At 45.8% G+C, this 25,821-nt stretch overlaps 1 protein-coding gene across 1 annotated transcript in view; it reads left to right on the top strand.

The window, feature by feature from the left end:
- frem2b (FRAS1 related extracellular matrix 2b) overlaps positions 1 to 25,821 on the top strand; it is a 63,871-nt gene that overhangs the window by 5,283 nt on the left and 32,767 nt on the right. The window contains exons 2-3 of the mRNA XM_028962828.1: positions 584 to 673; positions 23,878 to 24,024. Of these exons, the coding sequence (XP_028818661.1) occupies positions 584 to 673; positions 23,878 to 24,024 (237 nt within the window). The remainder of the gene's footprint in view (positions 1 to 583; positions 674 to 23,877; positions 24,025 to 25,821) is intronic.

Raw genomic sequence — 25,821 nt, 5'->3', positions numbered from 1 at the left:
AAGCATCTCCCTTGTGGGCGTTTGAAAATTGTGGGTTTACATTTTTATGAGCTGGCCCCCTTTGAAGGGAAGCGTTTTGACATCAAATATTGACGACGGGCTCGGCTGTAAGGCGAAGAGCCGACCGGCCTTCCCCGCAGCCCGCGCAGCTGCGTTGCCCGTAGAAACCTGCTGTTCTCCCTTCACCCTGTCATTGGGGCGGGGGGGAACAATCGCAAATTAGCCAGTGCGAAGGCGTCCTCCGTGGATCGTCCTTTGAGGTGTCCGGGCACGTATAATTTAGCCGAGCCGGCAGCAGACAACATAAACGCCAGTTTCAGTTTAGCGGTACTCGTATTTAAAAAGTAGCCTAGTGGGTAACACACTCGCCTATGAACCAGAAAACCCAGGTTTAAACCCCACTTCCTGCCATTGTGTCCCTGAGCAAGACACTTAACCCTAAGTTGCTCCAGGGGGGGGACTGTCCCTGTAACTACTGATTGTAAGTCGCTCTGGATAAGGGCGCCTGGTAAATACTGTAAATGTAAATGTAAAAAGTGGACCACACCTGTTGACGTGACCCGCTCGCATTTCCCCCCTGCAGCCGACATTGATGACATGAGCATCTGCTACGTCTTGAGGGACACAGCCAACGCTACCGGTGACATCTTCCATTTCTCTGTCGAAGATAACGGTAAGGTCAACTCTGAATGGCCCCATGCTTGTGTCCCTTTATAAAATGAATTCTTTTAATCGGTGCGACACTCGTGAAACTTGAACGGCGTTCCTCAGCCGAGCCTTGTAATGAGTCCTCCGGTTTGGTTTCTGTGTCTTCTGCACGTAATGCGCATGTTTGTTTTGTGGGGTTTTTTTTATTCCTCCGTCCCAGAAGTCTCATTAGTTAACACAATATATCTTCTCATGGAAGCGCAGTGAGAAAGCACGGATTTGGAGACTTATTAGTCGAAACCCTCAGAAACAGGCGAGGCTCGTGCTGCAAAGGGGCTTTTGATTGGCAGGCGCGGCCTGGCAGATGAGACGAAACTGCAGCCCGGTCAAAGTCTGCCCTTCAGTCCTTATTTGTCGCTCGTTCATCCCCTCAGCCTGTCTGCTTCTGTTCTGCTTCCATCCACAACTGTTCCGTAACACGGGCGTCCTTCTCAGCTGATCTATCTTCCGAAGTCTGGTAGAGCGTTCTTTCGCTCGGCAAAAAAAAAAAAAAAAAAAAAAAGGGAGAGGTTCACCTTTTTTTAGGTATGTGAGTGGCGTTCCGCCACGGATTCTGACTCATGGTACTGGTTTTTAATAGACGGTGCGGCAGACAGCAGCGCCGCGCTCCCGGCCTTTTGTGGCGGTGGAAGACGACAAAGCGCGGTTCCCCTTTTCCCAGGAGGGGCCGTGGCAAACTTCAGGGCCCAGGCTATAGCCATGTGGTCGGTAAAAGAACGACCCCACACCTCAGTCAGTCACCGGGATTTGTCCCAAAGGTGTTCAGGTGGCTTGCTTTCCGGCGAGGGACCTTTAGGTCACATATTTTACTGTTTTTTTTAAATACCCACTCTCATGTGCTCTATACTACACTTTGGACTTCTCCACCTGTACGACCGTACGACCTTTTCTCTTATCTCTTAAACCGTCGCCAACCCTGCACTGACACCACTTGCAGGCCCACTCTACCCTGGAAGGGGGTCCCTCTCTGGATCACTCCTTCCCAACGTTTCTTCCGTCCTTTTTTCTCTCTCCTAGAGTTTTTTGTGTGCGCAGAAGGGTCAAGTGTGGGTGGCGTCAACTGTAGGGCCTATCAAAGCCCATGGAGACACCCTGTATGTGATTTTGGGCTCTATAAGAAATAAATGTTGTTGTCGTAGGTCTGGAAGACGGATGTTACATCGCAGGATAAAGATGAAGTGATCATCAAAAAAAATGATCAGAACATTCATATTGATTTACTCCGATTTTACTCCATGTTTCGAAGATTCAGGTTTCTGAAATAAGGGGAATTTGTTCTGCAGTTCCGCATCATCCCCGGTCCATCCCTCTCCGGCGGAGACAGATCCACTTCTCCTTTATTTACCTTTAGACTGAGACTTTTAGCAGATGCTTTTATCCAAAGTGACTTTTGCCACTGAGGACGAATACATGAGTACAGAGGACGCTTCAGCTGTAGATGAATCCAGAATCCAGAGAATGATTTGACTCGCTGGGTCTCTGTGTTCACATTTCCCCAGTGAGCCCACTGGCTAGTGAAGTACGTGAGAAGCGTAATAAGGCCCCGCAGTCACAGAAGAATCGCCTCCATTTCTTCCAAGGCGGGGCAGATGTGTCGATGTATATAATGCTTAGGTTGTGAACCGCATGTAGATTAAGTGAGTGTGGCTGCGTTACACACCTCGCTGCCAATGTACGCTCACACACACACACACACACACACAGCAGATATACTGTACTTCAACGTTCCCTGCTGGCATTTCCCTTGCACTCTGCGTGTTTCCGTAAGTATCTGGCAGTGCCGGCGGGGGGGCTGGCACAGCTGTGCCCTGTCATGTTCTGCCGGTGAAGGCACCTTTCTCCTCCTCAACGGGGAAGCTCACCCGGCCCGGGGGGGGCGTGTTTCCCTGGGCTGCAGATGGGCTGGATGAAACGGAAGCTGGGAATAATACTGGGAATTTTTTTGCCTTGTTTGAGTTTTTTTTTATTCTTTTTTCTGTGTGTGCTTTGCATATATAGTGTGTGTGTGTGTGTGTGTGTGTTCGGCTAATGTGATTTGTGTGTGTGCATTTGTCTTTACCCCATTCAGCTTTTGTGGTGCGTTTATTAATACCGTCTGTGCTTATTTTGTGGTTTGGCTTGTGTCACCGCGTGTGTGTTTGTGCTTTGTGTTTGGCATCCTGTGTGTGTGTAAGTGTCTCGTACGTGTTTATTTTTGCCTTGTGTGAGGTACGAGTGTTTAATGTGTGTGTGTATGTGTGTGGCCTGTTAAGGGTTGAATGCAGGCGACCTGTCCCCTCTAAGCCCACTCGAGAGAAGGACGCCACTCCAGCCCAGCGCCGGGTAGAGAGGCAGAGATCCTCTAATTACCTCTGGAATGGCTCATTTTTTAACGAACCCAGAGCTTTCAGATGCTAATTGTGCTTCACTGTGCATTTCTGCACCAGTTCTTATCTGCTCTGGCATCTGGCCACCAAGCTTGTTCATTTTGACAGGATAGGGGTCTTGCAGGGTTCTGAACTAATGAATGACACATAAATATGGTCCGGTGCAAAGGTGGAGGGGAGGTCGGGAGCGGAATGCAGGGACGGCCTTAACAACATTCCATGTGATCCTGGCCGTCAGCGTCCTATACGTTAAACTCAGGATTTAGATTTAGAGTCTTGACATTTAATAACTTCTGTGCTCCTTTATCCGGAACTGGAAAAAAGGAATGAGAAATTCAATCCATGAGTTATGAACCTTATTAATTGATAAAAAGAAATCTCATTGGAATCTTTATCCACTCAAACTCAGGGCCCATTGTTTCTGCGCCGAAAGCTGTTTGAATAACTTTTCACCCTTGCAGCTCTGGTAGGATGCCAAAGGCATGTTTTATGGGTAATTAATCAATGGCACATTGGGAAAGGAGTTAAAAATGTGTATGTGTGGTGGGGCTACACGGGGGTGGACGTCTGAGACGCAGATAAATGCCTAATGAAGGTTATAAGAAGATATTGATGTGCAGTGATCCCCAGCTTGTGACAAGTGGTGTGAAGAGTAACACAGACATCAGCAGGCCACAAATGGCACTATATATATATATATATATATATATATACACACACACACACACACACACACACACACTATATATATAGTTATTATATTATTTTTTTTGAAGTGAAAATGTAAGAGTGCACCCTGTGGTGAGATGGGAACTCAGCGCCCAGTGGGACACGTCCAGCTTCTCAATGAAAAGGCAGCCATCTGTCCTTCATAAGTGTGAAGCCAGTGCCAGGAGGTGTGAGCCCCCCCGCCCCCCACAACTCTCTCTATCTCGCTCTGTAATTTCCTTCTCTTTCTCTGTTCTTCCTTTTTTCCCTGATTGGTGAGAGTGGCCCTGGTAGTGATGTTGTATAATAACAGTGTGTGTGCCTGCAGATGGGACATTGCACATTTCCTGGAGAGCGCTAGATCCTTTAGATCCTGGCTAAAAAAAAGAAAAGAAACTGTTTTTTTGTTTTTTTTTATCAAGGAGACAATTCCATTATTTATGCCTTTGCTCCTTGGTCTCTAATCGGACAAGATACCTCAAGTGCAGGATGGTTCCTGGGGCTAAACATTCCCTTCTCTTTACGTACTATCACCATTCTGTTGATGTCCAAGTGCATTTTTGGCCCAAGTTATTCTATTTTTTTTTTCTTCCAGGGTAAATGCCCCCACAATAGCGCAGTGGACCCAGTACCATAATGTCTGAGAGCGGAGCACAGGCCCTATTATCCGGTCAGCTGATGTATTGCTGATGCAGGGGATGTTGAGTGCTGTGTTTGAGTTTCCTTGACTTTGCTCCGTTTTCAGGTTTTGTGGTGTTGATTTTGTTGCTTTTAGTCATAAAGGGAGGATTAAATCTCAATCACACTCAACCTGAATTTCCTTTCAGTCTCTCATCTCCACCATCCACCCCCCCCATGCAAGTGTTTTCTGTTGTAGCGGAATAATGGAATCACAGCAGGGACTAGAGAATGGCATTACGGAAGAGATCAGGGCGGTAAAAGGCGATGACAGAGGTCGTAATCTGCAGGCGGGACGCCGCTTTCGCTGTCAGAGCTGACAGCGCGTTGAATGGAGATTATTGAGCCAAGGACTGGGGGTTATGGGTCCTCTGTTTTCTTTTCCACTGGAATCCTCTCACCTGCCCCATCGGTGTGTGTGAGTCGTCCATTACTGAAAAATGCAGGGAAAGTGTGACACAGTTTTAATTTGCTCGGCGGAGGATTGGAGGTTTCCCAACGCCCAGGGTCTTCAGGGAAACTTTACTGAGCACACACAGGCCCGCACACACACACACACACACACACACACACACACAAGCTCTGGCATTGGCTGTTGTTTGCCTTGAGTTTCTAATCTACTCTGTCACTCAGTATCAGACGCGCTCGCTCTGACAGGTCCTGCAGTCCGGCCTTTTGTTTTTCATTCTTCGTCTCCTGGCGGCTCCGGTGCCGCGCGGACAGAAGTGAAGATTCTTTCTTTGGTCCCAATCCTGACTTCCTCTTCTTCTTCTCAGCCCTGCAGGGGTTTCGACTTGTTGAAGTTCACAGGCGCACATTCCATGAACTGTCACATATAGCTACGGAATTAAATAATAAGATGCCTACAGTGGTGTCTTATTATTTAAAGTGTAATAAAATGGTAGAAGTCTAGACACTTGTTTACGAACCAAACAACCATAAAGTCACAGTTTCAAACCCAACTTACTACTATTGTGTCCCTGAGCAAGACACTTACTTTCAGACAGTGTCTCCGGGGGGGGGACTGTCCCTGTAACTACTGGTTGTAAGTCGCTCTGGATAAGGGCATCTGATAAAATGTCAGTGTAAGTGGTTCTAAAGAACTACTTAGTTCAAAATACATGTATGCTCTTTCATACTTCCCTGAGTCAAACCATCCTCAACCAAACATATTGTAATTGGCAATGCCAATAAAATACCAATAAAATGCCAATGCCAATAGGGGCAGTGGTGGCCTAGCGGTTAAGGAAGCGGCCCCCGTAATCAGAAGGTTGCCGGTTCAAATCCCAATCCGCCAAGGTGCCACTGAGGTGCCACTGAACAAAGCACCGTCCCCACACACTGCTCCCCGGGCGCCTGTCATGGCTGCCCACTGCTCACTCAGGGTGATGGGTTAAATGCAGAGGACAAATTTCACCGTGTGCTGTGCTGCTGTGTATCACATGTGACAATCACTTCACTTTATAAAACAAATCTGACAGTGCTGTCTCTCTGGTGTATATCTTTTCACCTTATAACAGTCATTATTAAATAAAGTCATGATTGATTTGCATATTTGTAGAATCACCTTCTAACAAAAAACTGAAGTACAAAGGTTTTTATTTAAAGTCAACAGTATTTGTATGACACCTCCAGTCAGAATGAGTGCAATTGGCTGGTTTTGATTCACCAAAAAACAAATGGGAATTCCGAGTGGAGTGTGCTCAGAATTCCATCATTAGTGTGATGGCAGCTGGGGTTCAAACCTACCCCATCGCTGCCCTGTTATTCATGCAGCGCAGTCCAATAGGAATTCAGGTCACTGGGACACAAGGCAGACTGGTTCTTGTTGCTCAATCCCAAATTGCTGCTAATTACTCCGGACCAACGTCTGTATAAAGGATATTTTAAACTCCTCCATTGAGAGGTTTTTTTTTTTTAGCTGTAAGAGATACTATTGTCTAAGTACACGGTAATTACTCACCTTAATTAACTTGTTTAATGAGAAGGAATAACAAAAAATTTTGTTGCTCAAAACATATGTGTGAAAAACGTGATGGAAGCATTTGATCCGCCTTCATCTTTAGTCTCCAATGACTGTCCCTGACATCGCTTCACGCTATTCCCAGTGCTTCTGTTATAAAAACATTATTTGTGCGTATGAGAGTTTTCTGGATGAGGAGCAAAACTCTGTGTTTACAGAAACATGGAGCAAGGAACAAGCTCAGAACTCCACATATCAAGAATATTCAAATTTTTATCAGTCACCCCTATGAATAATATGTGTAAAGTAGAGCCGAACGTTTTTGACCCCACGTTTCCGATCCTCTGTGTGTGTGCACACATGTGAATGATGTGGTGAGATTTTGCGTCGAACCGGGAAGAAAAAAAAAACACCCGGCACTCATTCTGGCTTGAGCACTGTTGCCACATCCTAAATGTTGAAATATTGTACCAGCATCTTAAAATTCTCATTTTTGAGAAAAATTTACTTATACATTCAATTTCCATTCTGACATTGCTCAGGAAATCGGCTTCAATAACACATCATCATAGACTGTGCATATTATAGTGTATAATGCAACTTTTACCTGCAGAGAATTTGTAAAAACCACCTCTGAAGAGTTTGATGGCGATGTGTCGTATGCTTACTCTTTGCATCTTCCGTAACTGCATCTCGGCCGTGCAAATCTGCGCTTAATCCACTCATCAATGTCCAACTCAAATGCACAAGGGGCCAAAACTTATGGGATCGCATTCGGCAAGGCAACTGAAGCACTGCATTATAGGATCTGGAGTTTGTCTGTTATCAGCGCTGCATATCACCGTAACAATAGATCTATATTAAATGATCTTTGTGAGTTTGCGAGTTTCACACCCATTGATTGGATGTAAATTCACATGAGATGACTGGGCATAAACAAGCCAAGAATGTCTGCACAGCCAGATGAAAACAGAGATGCGCACCTTGTCATGCTAATGAGATCAAATGAGCCATAAAATGAAGTGGTAAAATGATCCTACACTATGGGGTTTTTGGAATTATTGACCGTACATCATAAAGAGGGTAAAATGATCGTAGGTCTGGGCTGGAATAAGAGCTTTTTATTGTCTAAGATGGTAGGCGGAGTCAACGTTACAACACGCCCACTTTTTGCTCACCGACCAACAAGGACGTTGCTGCTCTTATACTCCGGCACCGCGCCCAATGTATGGATTAGAGTAGCTTTAATGTTGGTTCAGAGCAAATGAAGGGGTACTGACCTGCCTCTCTTACAAGTAAGCAGGAAAATCACAGACAAAAGCGTATAAGACCCGCGCCACACACCCCTAGTTATGCCAATCGCCCAGGAATGCGAAAGAAAACAGAACAGGGCGCTGAAACGAAAGGTGACGACCGCATGAATGAAGTCTGGGAAGAGAGCGATTATTTACAGACACCAAACGTGTTTTCCCTGACTTCCGGCACGGCAGCGGGCCTAAGAACAAGCACGCACATGCAGGCGGGTGGCCAGGGCCGCTGCGGAGAGCTGCTCCTGCGATTCACATCCCCCGTTATTACTGTAATGAACACCCTGGGCCCGGGCCGAGGGCGCGACGCGCCATTACTCCTCTTCGCCCGCGCGAGAGAGAGAGTTGCCTTGAGAAAGTCCGGGGGTCTCTCGTCCAAGTTAAACACAGGCTCGGTGGCCGCCGCGGCAGCATTAGTGCGAAACATCTGGGGTCTGATTAAAGGCTCTGAGCGCAGGCAGCAGCTGGTCCGCGCGCCGAATTTCGCCGTTCCGGTGCCACATCTGTGCGGCGGAAGAATCCATTAGCATGCAGTTTTTTTTTTTTTACGATCACTACAATGTGTCTTTGTCCATCGAGCTCGTTTAAACTTTTTTATGTATTTATTTTTCAAAGATTCGTTTGCTGTGGTGTTTTTTCCACGTGACCGAGACTGCAGGCCGCTGAAAGTTTACGGTTAAAAAAAAAAAGGATGCGGGAGTTACAGTAATAAATCACCCGCCTCCCCGGCGGGTTGGAAAGAGCTTAGACAAAGCAAACTCGGCCATGCGTCTTGTGTCTAGCGTGTCAGCGTGGCCCAGAGGATGTTGACTCATGGCAGGAGAGAGACGGGACTGGGCACCTCCTGCGGTGTGGACAGCATTATTCATCAGCAGAGCTGCAGAGGCGAATGTCAGGTGGCTGCTGCAGAGTCTGTGGAACAGTCAGGGGGGTGAAGGGATGGTTCAGAAATATGACTTTCAGCCCCCTGCTGACTCGAAAAATTTCGTACTGCATGGTATCACAAAAGTTCTGAATTTCTTATTAACATGTGCTGAATTGATAAATTATATGAATTATAATGTATTCTTTTAGTAGTTAGTAACCATTTTAAACTATGGTGGTGGCCTAGCAGTTAAGGAAGCGGCCCCGTAAACAGAAGGTTGCCGGTTCGAATCCCAATCCTCCAAGGTGCCACTGAGGTGCCACTTAGCAAAGCACCGTCACCACACACTGATCCCTGGGCGCCTGTCATGGTGCCCACTGCTCACTTAGGGTGATGGGTTAAATGCAGAGGGCAAATTTCACTGTGTGCACCATGTGCTGTGCTGCTGTGTATCACACACAAGTGACACTTCACTTTACACTTTTAATATTAATCAGGTTTATTGGCCAAGGGTAAAAACACAGAAAGAATTTGGTTCAAGCTGTTGGAACATATATGATTTTATAAATGTAAATGTAATATTTAAACAAAGAAGGAAAGTAAGAACATAAATTGTCCGATAACAAAAAAACAAATGCTGTATAATATTTTGGTCCTATAGATTTACAAGATTCTACATGGTTGTATTTTTCGATTTCTCTCCATATAAAAGCTTATCTGCATCTGATTGTGAGTGATTTTTGTACCCGAGCTTGCTTTTTTGTTGTCCCAAGATCTGCCTAAAAGCTGCAGCCAAGTGTTCTACAAATTGAGAGATGGAGGCAATAACACCTCCTCACTCAGGTGGCTTTGTGCCTCCTTGATTTACCATTTTCTCATAAGTCCCTGGCTGAGAGCGCTCTGCTGCCGAGGCAAAGCCATCCATCAGTAGCAGCCGGGCCGCCGGTAACCCTATCACACCGACGCCCAGCCCCTGCGCACCAGCCGTGCCGCAGAGCAGGACATTCCCCAGACGGGAGAAATCCCACGCCCGGACTTGTCTGCCGGATGGTGAGGTGTGCCGCCGTCCGTTCCTTCAGGATAGAGTTCTCAGGCTTACTCCCGTAACCGCCTTCCGCGCCCGGGGATACGAGCCCTGATCAATATTCCGACCAGACCCGACCAATCCTCGTTTCATTTTGATTGAAGTAACGGCGCTGTCTCTCAGTAAATAATGCCTGATAATTCCATTTGGTTGCCGAGAGGCCGCTGAGAGCCGCAGCCACGGTGCCCCCTCCCACGGGGCAGCTCTGGCGCGACGGGGAGACTGACAGAGAGAGCGTCAAAGGCTAAAACCAATACCATCCGGTAATCGAATCGGCCTAACCTGCTGACTGCTGGACTGCAGATCTTCAGGCTTCACAGAAGCTGTGTGAGCTCTGATTGGCTCCAGTGAAGTGAATGCAAGATATTATCGGGGGTGCAAATTACTTTCTTTTTCTGAGCGTACGCAGGTTCTGTGCTTCCACACACCGCAGTTTACATAATGATGCCTATATTTTGCACTTATTTATTTATAGCCATTGTACTCATTGTGACCTATTGTCATTTTTCAAACCTTTTCAAACACAAAAGAAGGCACAATGTATTAATATTTTTCTTTGAAGGCAGCACAGTTCATTGTATAACATTCTTAAAATCACATGTTCTTGGAAAAGTCTAAAAGGTAAACCATGTGGTTTGAAATACTCCCAGAAAGGTTTGTGAACATCTTATGGCTTAGAAGTCCTAAGGACAGATAACGAGAACATGTTTAAGCAAATTAGACTAAAATATTATATTTCATGATTTATTCATTGAGGGTAATGATGGAATGTTGCATATTAGTGCATGGCAGAGCAAGTTTGGATGCCTAAAGAGTGTTATTACATCAAAACCACTTTTATTCCGACACATAGAGCTGAAATCCAATACATTGCACAATAAACCTAACAACAGATCTCAGTCTCAGTGAACGGTGATGGTAAATACAGATTATACCAATTACATAAATGCAGCTGTTGAAATTCGATATGTTATCCTGTGATATAAGACAACAAATCTTACTGTATTGCTTTAATACGTTTGGTCATGGTTGCAGATTTGGGTGTCTGAGAAACGAATTCTACCCCGTGAGGCCGATCGATCGGCAGCATGTGCGGCGATTTGCTCGGCTGTGAATTTGAAAGGGAGGTGCGGCACGACAAGAGGAGCCAGGGAGCAGATGAAAGGCTGTAGGTGTGTCACGGTCCCGTCAGAGCTGGGAGAGGGAGGTGAAACCCTCCTCCAGCCCGGAGCCGTGTAATCTGCGTCCTGATGTGCTGGCCGCCCTCCGTTTTCTGCCCGCTGGCAGGATCTTTTCCGCCACTGGGCCCAGCCGCCCGGGGAAGCGGACGGATTTCATTTGATTGAGACATCAGGCGATCGGTGCCTTATTGCGGAGGATAGCGTTGCAGCTCAGTAGCGCAGTACAAGGTATAAAAAGCCACATTCAGATGTTTGGCCCGGTACCTTTTCTAAACAGTCGGTTCTCGTGGGATTATGTGAGAACAGGCGCCCTCTTTCTTCTAAAGGAAGTGAAAAATAGAACTCAACTTCGGATGTCACTCAACGAAGCTTTTTTTTTTTTTTTTCACCCCCCATTTCCGTTAACACCCGTAATACGCCACAGGACGAACATGAATGTGCACTTAACCCAACGTTTTGCACATCCCAGCCACATTCCCCACAGGCTTTTTTAATGAGGGGACTGGATGTGGAGAAATGCTAACAAACCACGGACAAAATGACTCGGCAGAGTGCGGCTCGGCGAACGATGTCAGACGAAGAGCTGAAAACCGCGTGCAGTTCTGCAGTCGGCATTTCAGCCCTCATCTCGGCAATCAGGAGCGAGTACCTTTATTTAGATGAAGTGTCATTATGCTATTCTGAGTCTACATGAATGTTCGTCTGGCAGCCTCTCATTATTATGATGGGAGCCTCGTTCTAGATGCCAGACGAGGCAACGAAACACCGGGAGGGGAAAAAAAGCCCCCAAAAAAACGATGTTTTACAAGGAGCTGAAAGGAGCGTTGCGAGTAATGAAAGAGTTCCCGGCTCCTGAAAAGACTGCTGTGCAGTGTTCAGAGCTGCAGAATCATTTCCTAACTCTTCCATATTTACTCACTGCTTATGATTCCTGGTAAATGACCAGAGGCTGGATGATGGGATATTATTCTGATCACATATGCTTTAATATAATGTGTGACTCAACACAAACTGTGCACATTTAATAGGTTCTCAGTAATGCAGTTTATTTATCTTTTTTTGTGTTGCAATACTTTATATATCAGCATTTGTATGCATGAAGCCATTTGTACACATGCATAAAAATGCAGAAATGAATTCAATTCCTCCAATACAGTTGTATGCCTGCAATATTCTCTTGCATGGTTGTAGGTTCTATTACAAGTTAGGATACTATGACATGTCATGCCTTCACTGTGTCCTGTGACGCCTATAAACAATTGGGAACACAAGTTAAATTTGGCAACGTCGGGCCTTTGCCTGAACCCGCAAGCCACTCAAGGGCCACGGCGAACCCTGGCCACCCGGGTAGCTAGACTGAGGCCGGTGGGACGGGGCAGGGTGGGGGGCTGGGCGCAGGAGATTAATGTCTAAGGGTCCTCGGGGGTTGAACTGGGAGCAGCCGGAGCTCGTCGGGTGTAAATAATGGCCGGAGGATAAAGGGCTGTGCTCTCGTCGCTGTGTTAACAGAGTAAACAGGGCCAGAGTGCACGAGGCAGTCCATAAAGAACCTTTTAAATCCTCAGTGAGTGCAGGGTGAGTGGCGGAAGGGGTTTGGGGGTCTTGATGGACGGGTGGCTTGTCTAGGTGCTTGCTGTCACATTCGGAGATTCCTGGGGGATATTTATCGCTGTGCTTAGAAGTTTTGGCACCCGACCAAACATTGTGATGTGCACTCGCAGTCGGAGCGTTCCCGGTTATCCTAATCTGAATGATTGTCGGCTCATTATCCCCGCTGACGGCGACACAGCGTGGCGTAAACTCCAATTGGACATACTCGGCGGCGCTGACATGCGCTCAATCCGTCACAACTCAACAAAATGCCGCTTTCTCCGTCACAAAGTTTCAAAAGCGTGGGATTTAAATTGCCCAATCGCTGCGACATGCAGTTTCATTCCAAACGGAGGGAACACGCCTGGTTTCTGATGCTTTGACAGATGCTTCTGCCTTTCATACACACCAGAAATCTAGGCCAGGGTGTTTTCCTTTTCATCTGAAACTCTCCCCCAGACACTTTTTGTCCGCAAAGACTTTCGAGGACGATGAAAGAAAGGTGATTAAGAAAATCTTTTTGCTCCCATTAGTGTCAGCCAGAGGTGGTCGATAATAATAATGCTTTAGCTGCGATGGTTTGCAGCATTGCTTCACAATAAGAAAGCAGTGTTCATTCAGGTGCCCAAAACCACTCCCCAGGCCAAGTGGTGACCCTGAATTGAACCTGGTGTGTTCAGTAGGTCAGTCCTCTGTCCCGGGATAAGATCAAGCTTTCCCAGGATAAAATCTTAAAATGATTATTGGGGGATAGTAGACCAGCAATCTGTTAAAATCTGGCAGAATCTTTAATTTACCTGCAAACTGATGAATGATAACTCATGATCTCTATTCATTTCATGCTAGTCAGCAAAATTAATTAGCAGATTTGTTCGCATAATATTACTTTCTCTATGCGAATCGTTGCTACACCTATTGGCCCTTTACTATACTATGAAGAAGATGACATGCAAACTCACTGTGCTATAACCTCACTTCTTGGAAAACACTGAATATTTTCTGTAAAAGTTGCTTGTATTTTGTGCAAATGTGTGGTAACGTGCCCAATCGTATACGAGACAATATAAAACATTTACAAGAATGCACTAAACATTTATTAGGCCTCCCAGTATGGAAGGAAGACTTCAGGGATCCTGTTCAAGCACAGCTCACCAAGTGAGCCCCCCGGACTCTGCCCACACATATGAGCTAACACGGACCCGGCTTCCCCGCACGGCCCTTCTGCTTACGGGGTGCCATTATTCCGCCTGACAAGTGAGCAAATGCTGTGCATTCATGGGTCCAGACGGACAAAAAAACTGCATGCCCCCCTTTATTCTTGCGACCATTCTCCCTGGCATCATTACACCATGTTGTTCTTGCTCGATCGGTATCTGCTCGCTGCTGCTCCAACCCCTTTGGAAGAGCGGCCTTGGGCCACTCAAGAGACCTCGAAGCTTAAAGACATCAGTCCGCTACCCTGGACCCAAAATGACTTCGATTTTCTGCGGCCTCGGTAACTGTGGTAAAGCTTATCTTTTGTTTTCGGGCGTGACGAATGTGTTGGACACGACCGCGGGGATGCCATTAGTTTTACAGTATTAGCAGGTCGGCCGAGGCCATTACTGTTGTGACAGGCTATGTTGATAGCCTGGTCTTTGCAAAAGCACAAAAATTGATTGCATCTCACTGAAGCCGGCCAATTTCCTCTGCCTAATGTGTTAAAGTGGGAAAGCCACATTGCGTTTTCTTTGACCTACCTTCATTGGCCAAATCTCTTACAAATTGTTTGCTGGTTTTCCTTGCTAGTTTTGGGCGGTTCAGCGGGGATTAGTTAGTGTTACTGCGGCAGTGTGGCAGCCTCAGTGGTCATGCATAATTGGCTGGTAATGAGCGAGAGACTTTCAATATTTAATCTGCACTGACCTTTAAGCGCGAGCTGTGCAGAAAATGGCCCCGCAGCTTCTGAAACGGGGACTTTGTTGTTGTTGTTGTTCAATGCCGTGGAGAATTCGGGCTTTTTCAGTCCCTGGAAAAAGCGCACAGCGGACTGTTAATTAAGACGCCCAGTGGGAAGAGTTTCCAAATGAATGGCGCTCAAGGGCAGGTAAGAAAAGCTGGGTTTGGCCTTGCCTGCCATTATAGAAAAAAATATATATATAAATATATATATAGACACTTTGAGCCGACCCTCTATTAGTAGCTACCCACAGGCTACTAGAGGGCTCTTGCATTTGACTAAAGTCTTCACATCTTCAGTTTACTTTTTACTGTTTACTTTTTTTACCCTGGTGACGTATGTACGGGCCAATAAGCGTGCAGCATGAATTCAAAGCTTGAGTCCGACCCGGATTCATTGCATTGAAAGGGCGGGTCCCTCTCTCTATACACAGGTTTGCAGCGTACACGCGGGACCTTATTGAATTTTAATGGTAACAAAATATAAAGTGTTCGGCAAACCCGGGCCTTTGTCCCCGACGTCAAGCGCGCTTGATTTGTTTGTTAATCTTATTCAGAAAGAGGCTGACGTTCTCCTGGGAATCTCCTCCTCTTGCGACTCCCACGGAATGTTCTGCCTTCTTTATTCTGTTTCTTTACATTTCAAATACTAACCCCCTTTCCTGTTAAACTCTCGCCATTTTGGCTTGGAGGACGTGCCAGGCTGCGTGACGTTTGCCCCGAGTCTGTAGCAGCAAAAATTGCAAAAAGAAAGTGAAGAGAAGAAGAAAGAAAACATTGTCGAATAGCTTGTGCCCATCCAAGTCTGAACGCTAATCTTGAGATATAATGATGCCGTCTCGGCCAAGGAGGAGGACTGACCTTGGTGCTTCGGAGCGACGAGCAGCGCTCTGACCGCCGGTGGGGGAGGGGGTTTTGCACGTGACCTCGTGGATCTTCTGAAGGGTGGAGAGCGGCGAACACCAAAGGTGTTCCTGCAAAGCCTGCATGAGCTAATATCCTCTCGCCAAGCTAACAGGATTAGCATTGAAAGTCCAGGGTTTTCGGTGGGCATCCTGGGACAGTAGAACTTACAAAAATGTCTAGTGAAGTATAGGTGAGGTTTTATTTTTCCAGAACCTATAACTTGTTTTAATTTGCTGAACACGAGGGTACCTTTGGAAATGAACACCTGAAAATGTGCTGTTCTGAAAATAGATAATGTAACGTACCTGTTGCTTTATTGTTGCTGTACTTTACATTAAGTACAGCAAACATTATTAGCAATAAAGACCGTCTGTTAGCCATTGTTAGCAATATAGACTAAAAACAATGCATCACATTGTAATTTGTATTAAAATGTGAGACTGTTCGGATGTAGAACACACCACCCAAAACCAAATGGCGTACAAACATTACATGGTGAGGTCACTGTTAGAAACACAGGACATTAGCATTTAGGCCTGAGGCATTTCTGTATGGTCCACCTACTGGCTTGGCATGCTGGCATGTTGGCTGCATTGTTGAGATGTGAAACTTTTTGAGAACACACAGGAAAAAGCGAATCGATGATTCCATTGTCAGTAAGATGGGGCATTAAAAACCTCTGAGGAAAAATAGTATTGTCAGATGGTTGTATCATTTAATTAAAAAAAAAAAAAAAAAAAGTCATTCAAAAGCTTTGTAAGCCTTGAAACGTTTAGGGGGAAGAATCTAAAAGCAAGGTCTTCCTCGGTGAGGGAGCCAATTACGAATAAATAGATAAATATATAAATAAATCTTTCATTTGGAGGCATTTTGAACTGTCATTCACTCTGTGAACCTGGTGGGATTGTCTACAGGCTTGTCTAGCAGGTCGGTGTATGTTTGGTGACACACTTGTCTCTACTTTCAATTGCACAGTGCACAGTGTGTGTGTGTTTTTTTGTGTTTGGGATTTTAGCATGTTGGTGCCTTACGGTGTCACCTGTCATCGCTTGCGGGGGGAACTGGAGTGCAGACTCCCAGGACATGAATGACCTTTGACCTCGAATGCACCGTATTTCCCCCCATGGTCTCCCAGAGAAAGGAGCTGGCTCTGAAATTGGAGCTCTGGGAATTCCAGACCGCCTCTCCCCACAAGTGTGGGGCTCCGGCTTTTGTGACCCAGGAAGAGAGTGGCACAGTGGTTTCCACAACAACCTTCTGGGCCAGTTTGGAATCAGAGTGCAAGAGAAGGAGGGGAGGGAACATCGGGGGGTTGACCAGCTTATGTGTTCAAAGAACTTTTGTCTCTGTAAGTGTGCTTTGAGGCAATAGAGGTGGTTGAACATCTTTAATGTCTGTGCTACATATATAAACATTGGTTTGTTCAAGGAAGTTGATTAATAGTAAAAAACATAAACAAAATCATGGAAATAAATTACATATACATAATTTTATAAGGCCAACCTATATATCCAGTGCTATGGTGATAATGGGTTATAGTTCGTGAAAACCAGAAGTATACTATTACTTAAACTTCTTCTGAAAAGAATCTATAATTATTCTTAGATAAAGGTCCCCTGCTTTTATATTGGTATTAGTGGTCCCCTAAAACTGTAAATGAAGTCTCTTTCTGAAATTCAGCCTTGGTGCAGAATTACAGCCATTACTTTAAGCCAATCCCACAATGAGATTTCTCCTGGATGCACCCATTCAGTGTGTGTAGCTTTAAATGCAAATAAGGAGGAGTGAGGGGAGAAAAGGAGGAGAGCGGCCTATATAGTTGTGAGCGGGCATTCACGGAAATCACGTCATTAACACCATTCACCAACCACAATGTTTGTCACAGACAGGACGTCGAGGACATAAGGGAATAAATTCCAGATTCCACTCTCTGAACGGTGAAGCAGAATGGCCAAAGCACTCTTTACACCTATTGCCATTTCTAGAAAAAGTAGAGAGAAAAAAAAGGCTTTTATTCAAATGCCTAGCCACTGGAGGACCATAGACAGGCTAGGGAACTTGTAATAATGTTACATAATCTCTCAAAGAGAAATTTTCAGTTCGACCAGAGTTAGTAATTACAAATTTTATAATGACAATAAAGGCAAAAATGTATTATGCCACATAAGAGAGTTTTAGCCCTGGCACTGTCCCTTAGAAATATGAGGGTAGGTTGTCTATAACAGAGAAAATACATATAATTTAGAGGTGAGATTGCGTTGGTTTGGACATGTCCAGAGTAGAGACGCTGAGTATGTTGGGAGAAGGAAGCTGAGGACGGAGCTGTTAGGAAAGAGGAAAAGATGTAAGAGGTTTATGGATGTGGTGAGAGAGAAAATGCAGAGGACAGAAGGAAATGGAGACTGTTGATCTAGTGTGGTGACCCCCAATGGGTGCAGCCAAAAGTAAAAGAAGAAGAACACAGTAAAATACTAGCAGTTGTGGTTACCAGAAATGAAATGTAAAAATATATAACATTTTGTAATCTAAGGTTATGTTTCAAATTGGGACTTGTTTTATTAAACATGATCTTGATTAATGTAATATTAACTTGATTGTCCAATATGAGTTTGGATCTTCTTCCTTAAGCTATCCCTGGTAATGGAGATAGATTAGCTCAAGATTGGATCAATTACTCCACTGGTCTGGATTTATATTTTCTGACCCTGGGATCCCCAATTCTACTAGTACAACAAGGCAAATCAGGCATTTTGATACTTAAATAGATTTGGCCTTAGCCAATCACAATGTGAGACGGTAACTGACATTGGTATAATGAGTCATTCGGATAGAAAAAAAAAAAAAAAACGATGCGAATGCCAGACCGATGCCCGTGGAAAAGGCTGGGCAGAGGCCAGAGGTTAAAGCCTGTGAAATTGCAGGCGCTCTAAATCTTTCGGTCCCAGTCCCGCTCGTTGCTTTTTGCCATTGATAGTGGTCTGGGCCAGCGGCCGTATATCTCAGCCGGGCACAGGGCCCCGAAAGGCACTTATTCTGTCTTCACTGCCAGCTTAGAGTGAACGATGGGGCTGACGTGACTCCATTGTTCCTGCACCATGTGGCTTTGTTCTTAAAGGTTCTTGTCGTATAAATTCAACCGAGACCTTAACATAACATTAAAAAGGCCTGTGAATCTTGGCAGCGAATGCCCCACCTTATGACCAACAATATGGCGGTAAAACACTGACCCGTTGCGGACCCTCCCAGGAAGCGCCGCTCACCTTCACGCTTCACCCCGTCACACATGGCCGGGGGCCCTGGGCTCATCCGCCCACATCCCCTAGTCAGCTCGCCTCAGCCCCTGGCCAGACAGGACATCGCTGGCTCGCTGACTTTACCAAATAAGGACACTGTGCTGCTGCTGGCCGGTGAGACAAGGGCACAGCGCTGGCACCGCCCGGGCTCTCTGGATTCATGGGTGCCCCCCCATCATTCGCGCTGGGTCTCTGCTCGGAACGTCAACTGGAGACGAGAGAAACGAGGAAAGAAAAGAAATAAAGATCTAAGGAAGTGGGCATGTGTCGGCAGAACGATAACTGTGTCTCTGTGCCATCTCTGGCACAGATGGTGTCGGCGGTGGGCTCAAACGGGCCTTGTTCTTCTGTCTTCCTTTTTCTTTTCCGTGCAACAAGCCGCTGTTCTTTTGTCAGGTGTTGCTTCCGAACAGCTGAGCGCTTTAAAAATTTGCTGCTGTAACTTGTGCACAAGCTTTTTTTCCCTTCTTGTGTGTGTAGTTTTGCTAGTTTTGACATTCCTGCGTGTCACAGTGTTTAAAAAAACGAAAATTACTAAATTCCGGCAAAAAACGGACCACAAAATGTTTGATGGCACCGCCCCGGCACACTGAGCGGGATATTTTCACTGTGGTATGTAAGACAACTATTCAACCATTATATAAAATGCAGGGGATCGCGGACGGAAGGGAGGACACCGGACCTTCCAGTCAGTGTCGCCAGACCAGGTGCTTGTTTGATTTTGATATTTTGGGAATAACTGGGTGTTGATGAACGCAATGCATCAAATCTGTTACAGAGCATTGAAAAGGGTTCTCTGAGACGCATCCACAGCATTTTCAAATTGCCCTGGTGTGGCTGACAACGCAACCCCTAGCTAGTGAATTAGTTTACATTTAAAAATATGAATTAAAGTCAGTTGTTGCAGGACACAACGGGGTTTGAACCCGCGACCTTCTGGCGAGTGTGTCACCCACCATGCTAGTACCACAATGTTTACATTTTCGGAACTACCGATACGGCGTGTTTGGAGCTGCAGCGGTTTGCTTTCTTGCAGCCCTTCAGCTGCTGCCGGGCTATTTCTGGGTGACGGCCCACTCTCTACCCAGCAGTGACACCGACGTGTGTTAAAGTCCCATCCTACAGACACAGCAGCGGCATCCCGCCGCCGTGTCATATCTGCTGTGTGTTGGTCAGCGGTAACGATAGTCAGCAACTGACAGTGATGCCTGCTTCAGCCTGCACACCTACGGTACACAACCACACGCCGAGGGCTGTCCAGGCACCTCGGAACATAGGACATGGCGTGGCTGGTTGTTTTCCAGGACGGTAACCTTGCCGTGTACCATTGCTGTGGGGCTCGGTGTTCGCGTTGTTGATCAGTGTGCCGGTCCGCCCATTCACTCAACATCTGTAGTTTCCTCCCCTTCATTTTTGGACACATGGAACACGTGACCATTGGTTGACCGACTGGTAGGAGGAGGTCATGGTGAGACGTTTACACGATACACGGGTCCGTGAGGAAATTTCCTTTTATGGCTAGACCATAACGGGGAGGGTGGAACCTGATCACTGGGCATCACGTTAACCTGCTCTTTATCGCTAGGCTGCTAGATTTTTGCTAGCTGGCCCTTATCTACCTATGTATGTAAACAGATTGGTCTGTTCGTGCATATTTGTGTCTTCAATTTGTCTTTTACATTTGCATTTGAATATTCCATAGTTTCTCATTTGTTTTAGATTCTATTTGTGCTGGTACACAGCAATTACACACATACCTCCACTGACACACACTATATCACAGACCTCCACAATGGCTCCGGAGGGTAGACTATCAATCCCTGCACCGCTGCATATTGTGTGTTGCGAATCAGACGCTGGGTTCTTCTATTTCCCTTGGGCTCAATAAAATATATGTATCTGTGTTCTGTAACAGTGCTCATTCATACCTTTCACCCTCTGATTATCCATATAAATATGAATTGCACCAAAGTAGAGCAGCATGAGGGTTTACATTGATGAAACTCGTCTGACTGATGGTGGAATGTATTTCAGATGCCCAGGCCTTCCTCATCAACCCCTGAACTCCTGTTAAAGATTAACTCTTTGAAGTGGACTTATTTCCCTTATCATGTCTTTAAAAAAAAAAAAAAAAAAAAGATACTGCGGCAGTAGGGTAGACGTTCGGTTTCCTCCTGTCCAACTTTGGGCATAGCGAACATCTGAACAGAAACTTCATGACCCCTGAACCCTTCTCTAACTAGGTGAAAAAGAGCAGTGGATTCTGAATAAATCAGTCTCAGGGCGTTAGGACCACCTTGTGGTGGTCTACCTTACCTTACCTTACTTTACCTTACCTTAGGATGCAATAATAACAAAATGTAGAAGAAAAAGAATACAATTCGCTAAGACTGCTATATCTATAAAATAGATTTAGTTTAGCAACATGGTAAATAGCTAATAACATAATAACAACACATTCTCTCATAGTTATCTTAGGGCTGCAGCCAGGAATGTGAAGTGGGACAAGGTGCATTTCCATGGTAAATGCAGCCCTAATCTCTGGATTCATAGATGCGCGTGTTTGCACGCATGAATATGAGTTGTCTTGAATTTTATTTAATCTTTGTTGTCTTCGCTGTTTTTGCTGTCAATGCTCTTGCCTTCATTTAAGCCCATGTGAGCCGAAGAAGAACAGCGGTGTTTCCTCACACACACACTAACATGCGGGCATCAAAGATCTCAATGTTTAACCCCGGCATGTTTGTCTTTGGTACAGTATAAATGATATGTTTAGCACCGTGTATTGTTCACAAAGAGCCGCTTGAGCCCGGCGGAATGGGTACCGTACCTATAAATGGTGCAGGAATGTCCCGGGCGCTTGATTAAAGAGCGCACGCCCGCTTTTGAAACGTGGTCGAGGTCGGACTGGTTTAATGTCAGCGTTGTTATTACAATGGCTTCTGAAAGATTCGTTCTGTTACCGGAGCCAACCCCCCACCCCCCCCCCCCCCCACCCCAGTAAATGCAATAGTGGGGTGGCCTCTTTGTTGAACTGGAGTAGAAGCGGGCCTGTGGGAACGCGGCTGTGTGTGACGGGATTAGCCGTCTGCCCGGGGTCGGTAGCCACAGCCTTCACGTCCCAGCGATCATACACACCGTGTGTGTGTGCGCGCGCGTGTGTGTGTGTACGTGTACCTATGCCACATGCTCTTCATCTCCCACACACACACTGCTGCCATTTGATCTCACACACACACACACACATACACACACACATATATATATGAGAAGAGAACTTTTCTGTTCTGGCTTGTTCCACTCAGCTACCGAGAACAAATGGCAGCAGTGTGTGTGTGTGTGTGTGTGTTATTGGAAATATATATATATATAAATATATTTTTTAGCTTCCGTTCCCCTGGGATCTATATATCTCAGCATTATTAAGGAGGAGATTTAGCTCAAATGATCACGTCGGCTGTCGGGCTGAAACACAATCTTTTGGGGCGCAGGCGAATGGGACATTTTCATACGGCCTCCATCGAGTAAAGCCCCGTACGAGAGGCTGCTTCTCTCTCTCTCTATCTCTCTCTCTCTCTCTCTGGGGTCGTATGTAAAGTAGGTTGGCGTTAGGCTGCCGCCGCGGTTGGAGATGACATCGGCGATAGCCGCGCTGCGTTTACAGCGCCACTCCTGTCGAGTCTCGCGATCCGCGCGTTTAGGGGGACCAGTCTGCTGTATTCTCTTTCATCGAGGAAAAATCATGTTGACAATGCCCACGACGGCACAGAGCGTCAGGCTTTGAAGACGAGCCAAAGAGCCGGAACTTCACCTGAGATTTGCATCATCCGCCATCTTCAGTTTCTCGCCTTGGCCCGAAAGAAGGGAACAATTGTGTCACTCAGCACTCTTTCTTTTTTTATGATAATTATTGACCCGGTTTTCCTTGTTCTGAAATCAGGAGATGATGTGGTGGGGTGTCGCGTTGCTCGTAATCGCCGTCATCTCCCTCCCCTGCACCACCGTTTTTTGTCACATGACCCCTTGCTACATAGTCTGGCCTTGTTCTGACACTCATCCTGCCTTTGTTGGAGGCCCGGGTGAGGGAGCAGAAGAAGAACAGGCATGCTGGTGCCGTCAGTCACAGTCTGAACCAGGTGCGACGGGTGCCACACACACGTTCGCACCCACCCAGACACAAGCAAACAACCGCGCGCAGCATGGCATGCCGGACGCTCAGCGGTGAGCGTGTACGGAGTTCCTGAAAGGGTAAATGGACGTGACAGGTTTACTGAGCGTGGCAACTGGGGCAGTGGGCCCTCTGAAGCCAGGCCAAGCGCTAAGAGACGTCACCCTCCGAGACCCCTGAACAATGGGCCAGGACCTGCCCCGTTGGTCTTTTTCCACCTTCCGACTCATGTTACAAATGCACAGATATGCATCCGTACACACACACACACACACACACAGATGTGAACTGTAGGATGTCTTCTTGTTCCACCCAGCCCTGAGTGTGGTCCCATCTGGCCATTCCTGAAGACCTGGCTTTTGGCACCCAGGCCACCTGCTTTCTTTGCCTTGAGGCCACTACTAGCCATAAAATGTGCGCGTGCATGTTTGTCATAGGGGTAGGGGTGCCAGGAACCTTGTCGACCCAGGAAGTAATAAAAGAATATGTGCTTTATTAACCCTGTAATTAGTAGATTGGTAATAACAGCATCACAGAGTGGGTGTGTGTGTGTGTGTCTGCTTGTTGTGTGCATACTTTGAGGGGGTGTGAGAGTGGGAGTAAGCTCCTTTGTATCTGTGCGTGTGTGTGTGTGTGTGTGTGTGTGTGTGTGTGTGTGTGTGTGTTTGATGTCTGTGTGTGGCTCTGTCTGTGGTCAGATCGTAACTGGCAGTGATGCCGGCAGGAATACCAAGTCTGGGCTTTGAATCCAACTTCAAACGGGATTCAGGATGAGCAAAATGCTCTAATATAGATAGGAGACTTTCCAGCGTTTTTAAAAACCAACCCTTTTATCTTTCATTATGTTACCAAAATGGCACTTTATTATTTATTTTGTTTTCCTTCTAAATTAATAGTGTGTTTACTATGCTTCATTATTTATGATGTATATATACATTCTTGATTTTTTTAGGGTTTGTAAAGATCTATCACATCTTCTCCTGACCTTCTGACTTCGTGACGTCTCATGGGGTACTCGTCCATACACAGCCCTAGTGTTCAATTTTGAACACTTTAATAGCTGGCTGGCGAGATGAAGCTTGACATGAACGGGTGAAGTGAACTCAGTATTGTTTTTCGCAGGAGGCAATAAGCTGCAGAACCAGCAGTTCCGTCTGAACTGGGCCTGGATTTCTCTGGAGAGGGAATACTACGTGGTGGACGAGGAGGCCAAGTTTCTCGAAGTAGTGCTGAGGCGGAGAGGGTATCTGGGAGAGACATCCTTTATCAGTGAGTAAAGTTCTGACCCTGAAGCTGCACAGCAAAAAAAACAAAAACAAACAAACCCTAAAATAATAAGTTAGAAATTTCAATGTTCATTCAGGTTAAGTTCATTCAAAGTTCACTCAAAGTTCTCAAATTTCATCATAGTTACGTATTTAATACATTCAAATTGTGAGCCAAATCTGAATATTCTTAGATTAAATTTTTAGGTTTAATTTTTGGAATTTGAGTTTTAAAAAGCACACTTTTAAACATAAAATATATGTCCTTACATCCCTTATAAATACATACATTTTGTCTATGTGTTAAGGCAATTTAACACCATTTAATGTGGTAGTTGGCACGTCAAAGTATTATTCCTACATCCAAATCATGGATTTTAGTATTTTGTGTTTAGCAATTTGTGTTTAAGGTTTTTCACACTCAACTTAATGCAATTTTTGACATTTTAAAATTTTTATTTTTTTTTTCAAAGTCAAATTGAAGCCACAGTGAACCCTCCACCAGTCCTGACTAGTACAGGTGTAGCGCAGTGCCTTACAGAGTATCTTACAAGGCTCTTCTCTTTTTAAGAATTTGACTTCAACTTGACTAAATTAAAGGGATGGTGGAGAAACTTCTCCGTCTTCATCTTCATCTTTCCTCTGGCTAAAGGGGTTGAATGAAAGCACGCTAAGACTTGCATAGACATTAAATGATATAGACGCCCTCACAAATCTGCTAACTGTGGAAAACTGTATTAAGAGTTTCAGGTCAAGCTTCACGCAAGGCACAATTAAGAGAGAGGGCATATTTTAATTGTCCCCCCGTGTCCTCTGGGGCTCAAAGGCAAGTTTTAATGAGGCCGGTCTCCTTGGGGACCCTCGGTTTCTGAAGACAGGACCCTGCACTTAGTCTTCAATCCTGCACTGAAGTCAAACGAAACCTATTTGTGTCAAACAAGGAGGGTGATTTACTTTGCCTAATGGAGCCCAGCCGAGCAGATCACCAGATCAGCAGCGCCGGTTCCTTAAAGCGGCCGCCCGGCACGGAACGGCACGTTAATGAAGTCAAAACAACCCGCCGAAATTAAGTACGCCGGACAGAGAAATTGCAGGAGGCCGTTCCCATGGGAATGTTTACTTCCATCCTCCTGGTACCGTGACCTCTGGTAGTATTAGATGTTTTTACCGCATCAGAAAGTGATACGTCTCTGGGTTTCTCAGGAGGAACAATGGGGCCTTAGATCACATGAACCGCTGCTCCTCTGGGAAGTTGAGATCTTCCTTTGGCAAGGGGACATCAGAAGGAGAAAGCAACGGCACTTGAAGTCCAGTTTCAAGTGGTTGGCGCGAGCCAGCTCACCATCAGATTGCAGATGAAGAACGGGAAGATCTGAAGCTAGGTTCTGACCTGCAGGGACCCATCGCGCTCCTTCCTCTCTGGCCATGCCAATGGAACGAGCCATGTGGGGGGAAATTAATGAAAAAGAGAAGCATACTTCATAGCCAAACTAGTTTGCTCCTTGTAAGAGCCTCAAACTCTCCACCAGAAGCGTGGCGATCAGACGATCGCAGTGCAGGTCCACCCGTGGAGAAAGAGATGGATAATAAAGTCAGCGCTGGAGCCTCCTACACCACACTTTCTTTGAAGGAAGAGAATTCGTTTTTATTTTTCATGCTCTACACTGGTCCTCCATATCAAAGATCTGATTGCTTTTTCATTTTGCTTCAAAGACACAAACCCCCTTTTTACTCAAAATCTTCTCAAACCTTTTTCACCATCTGTACCCCCTGAAGTTACTTTTATTATTCCCCCTTCCCC

The sequence above is a fragment of the Denticeps clupeoides genome, chromosome 19, assembly GCF_900700375.1.
Source record: "Denticeps clupeoides chromosome 19, fDenClu1.1, whole genome shotgun sequence".
In the NCBI taxonomy this organism is placed as follows: domain Eukaryota; kingdom Metazoa; phylum Chordata; class Actinopteri; order Clupeiformes; family Denticipitidae; genus Denticeps; species Denticeps clupeoides.
This window is presented reverse-complemented; position numbering and strand designations above follow the sequence as displayed.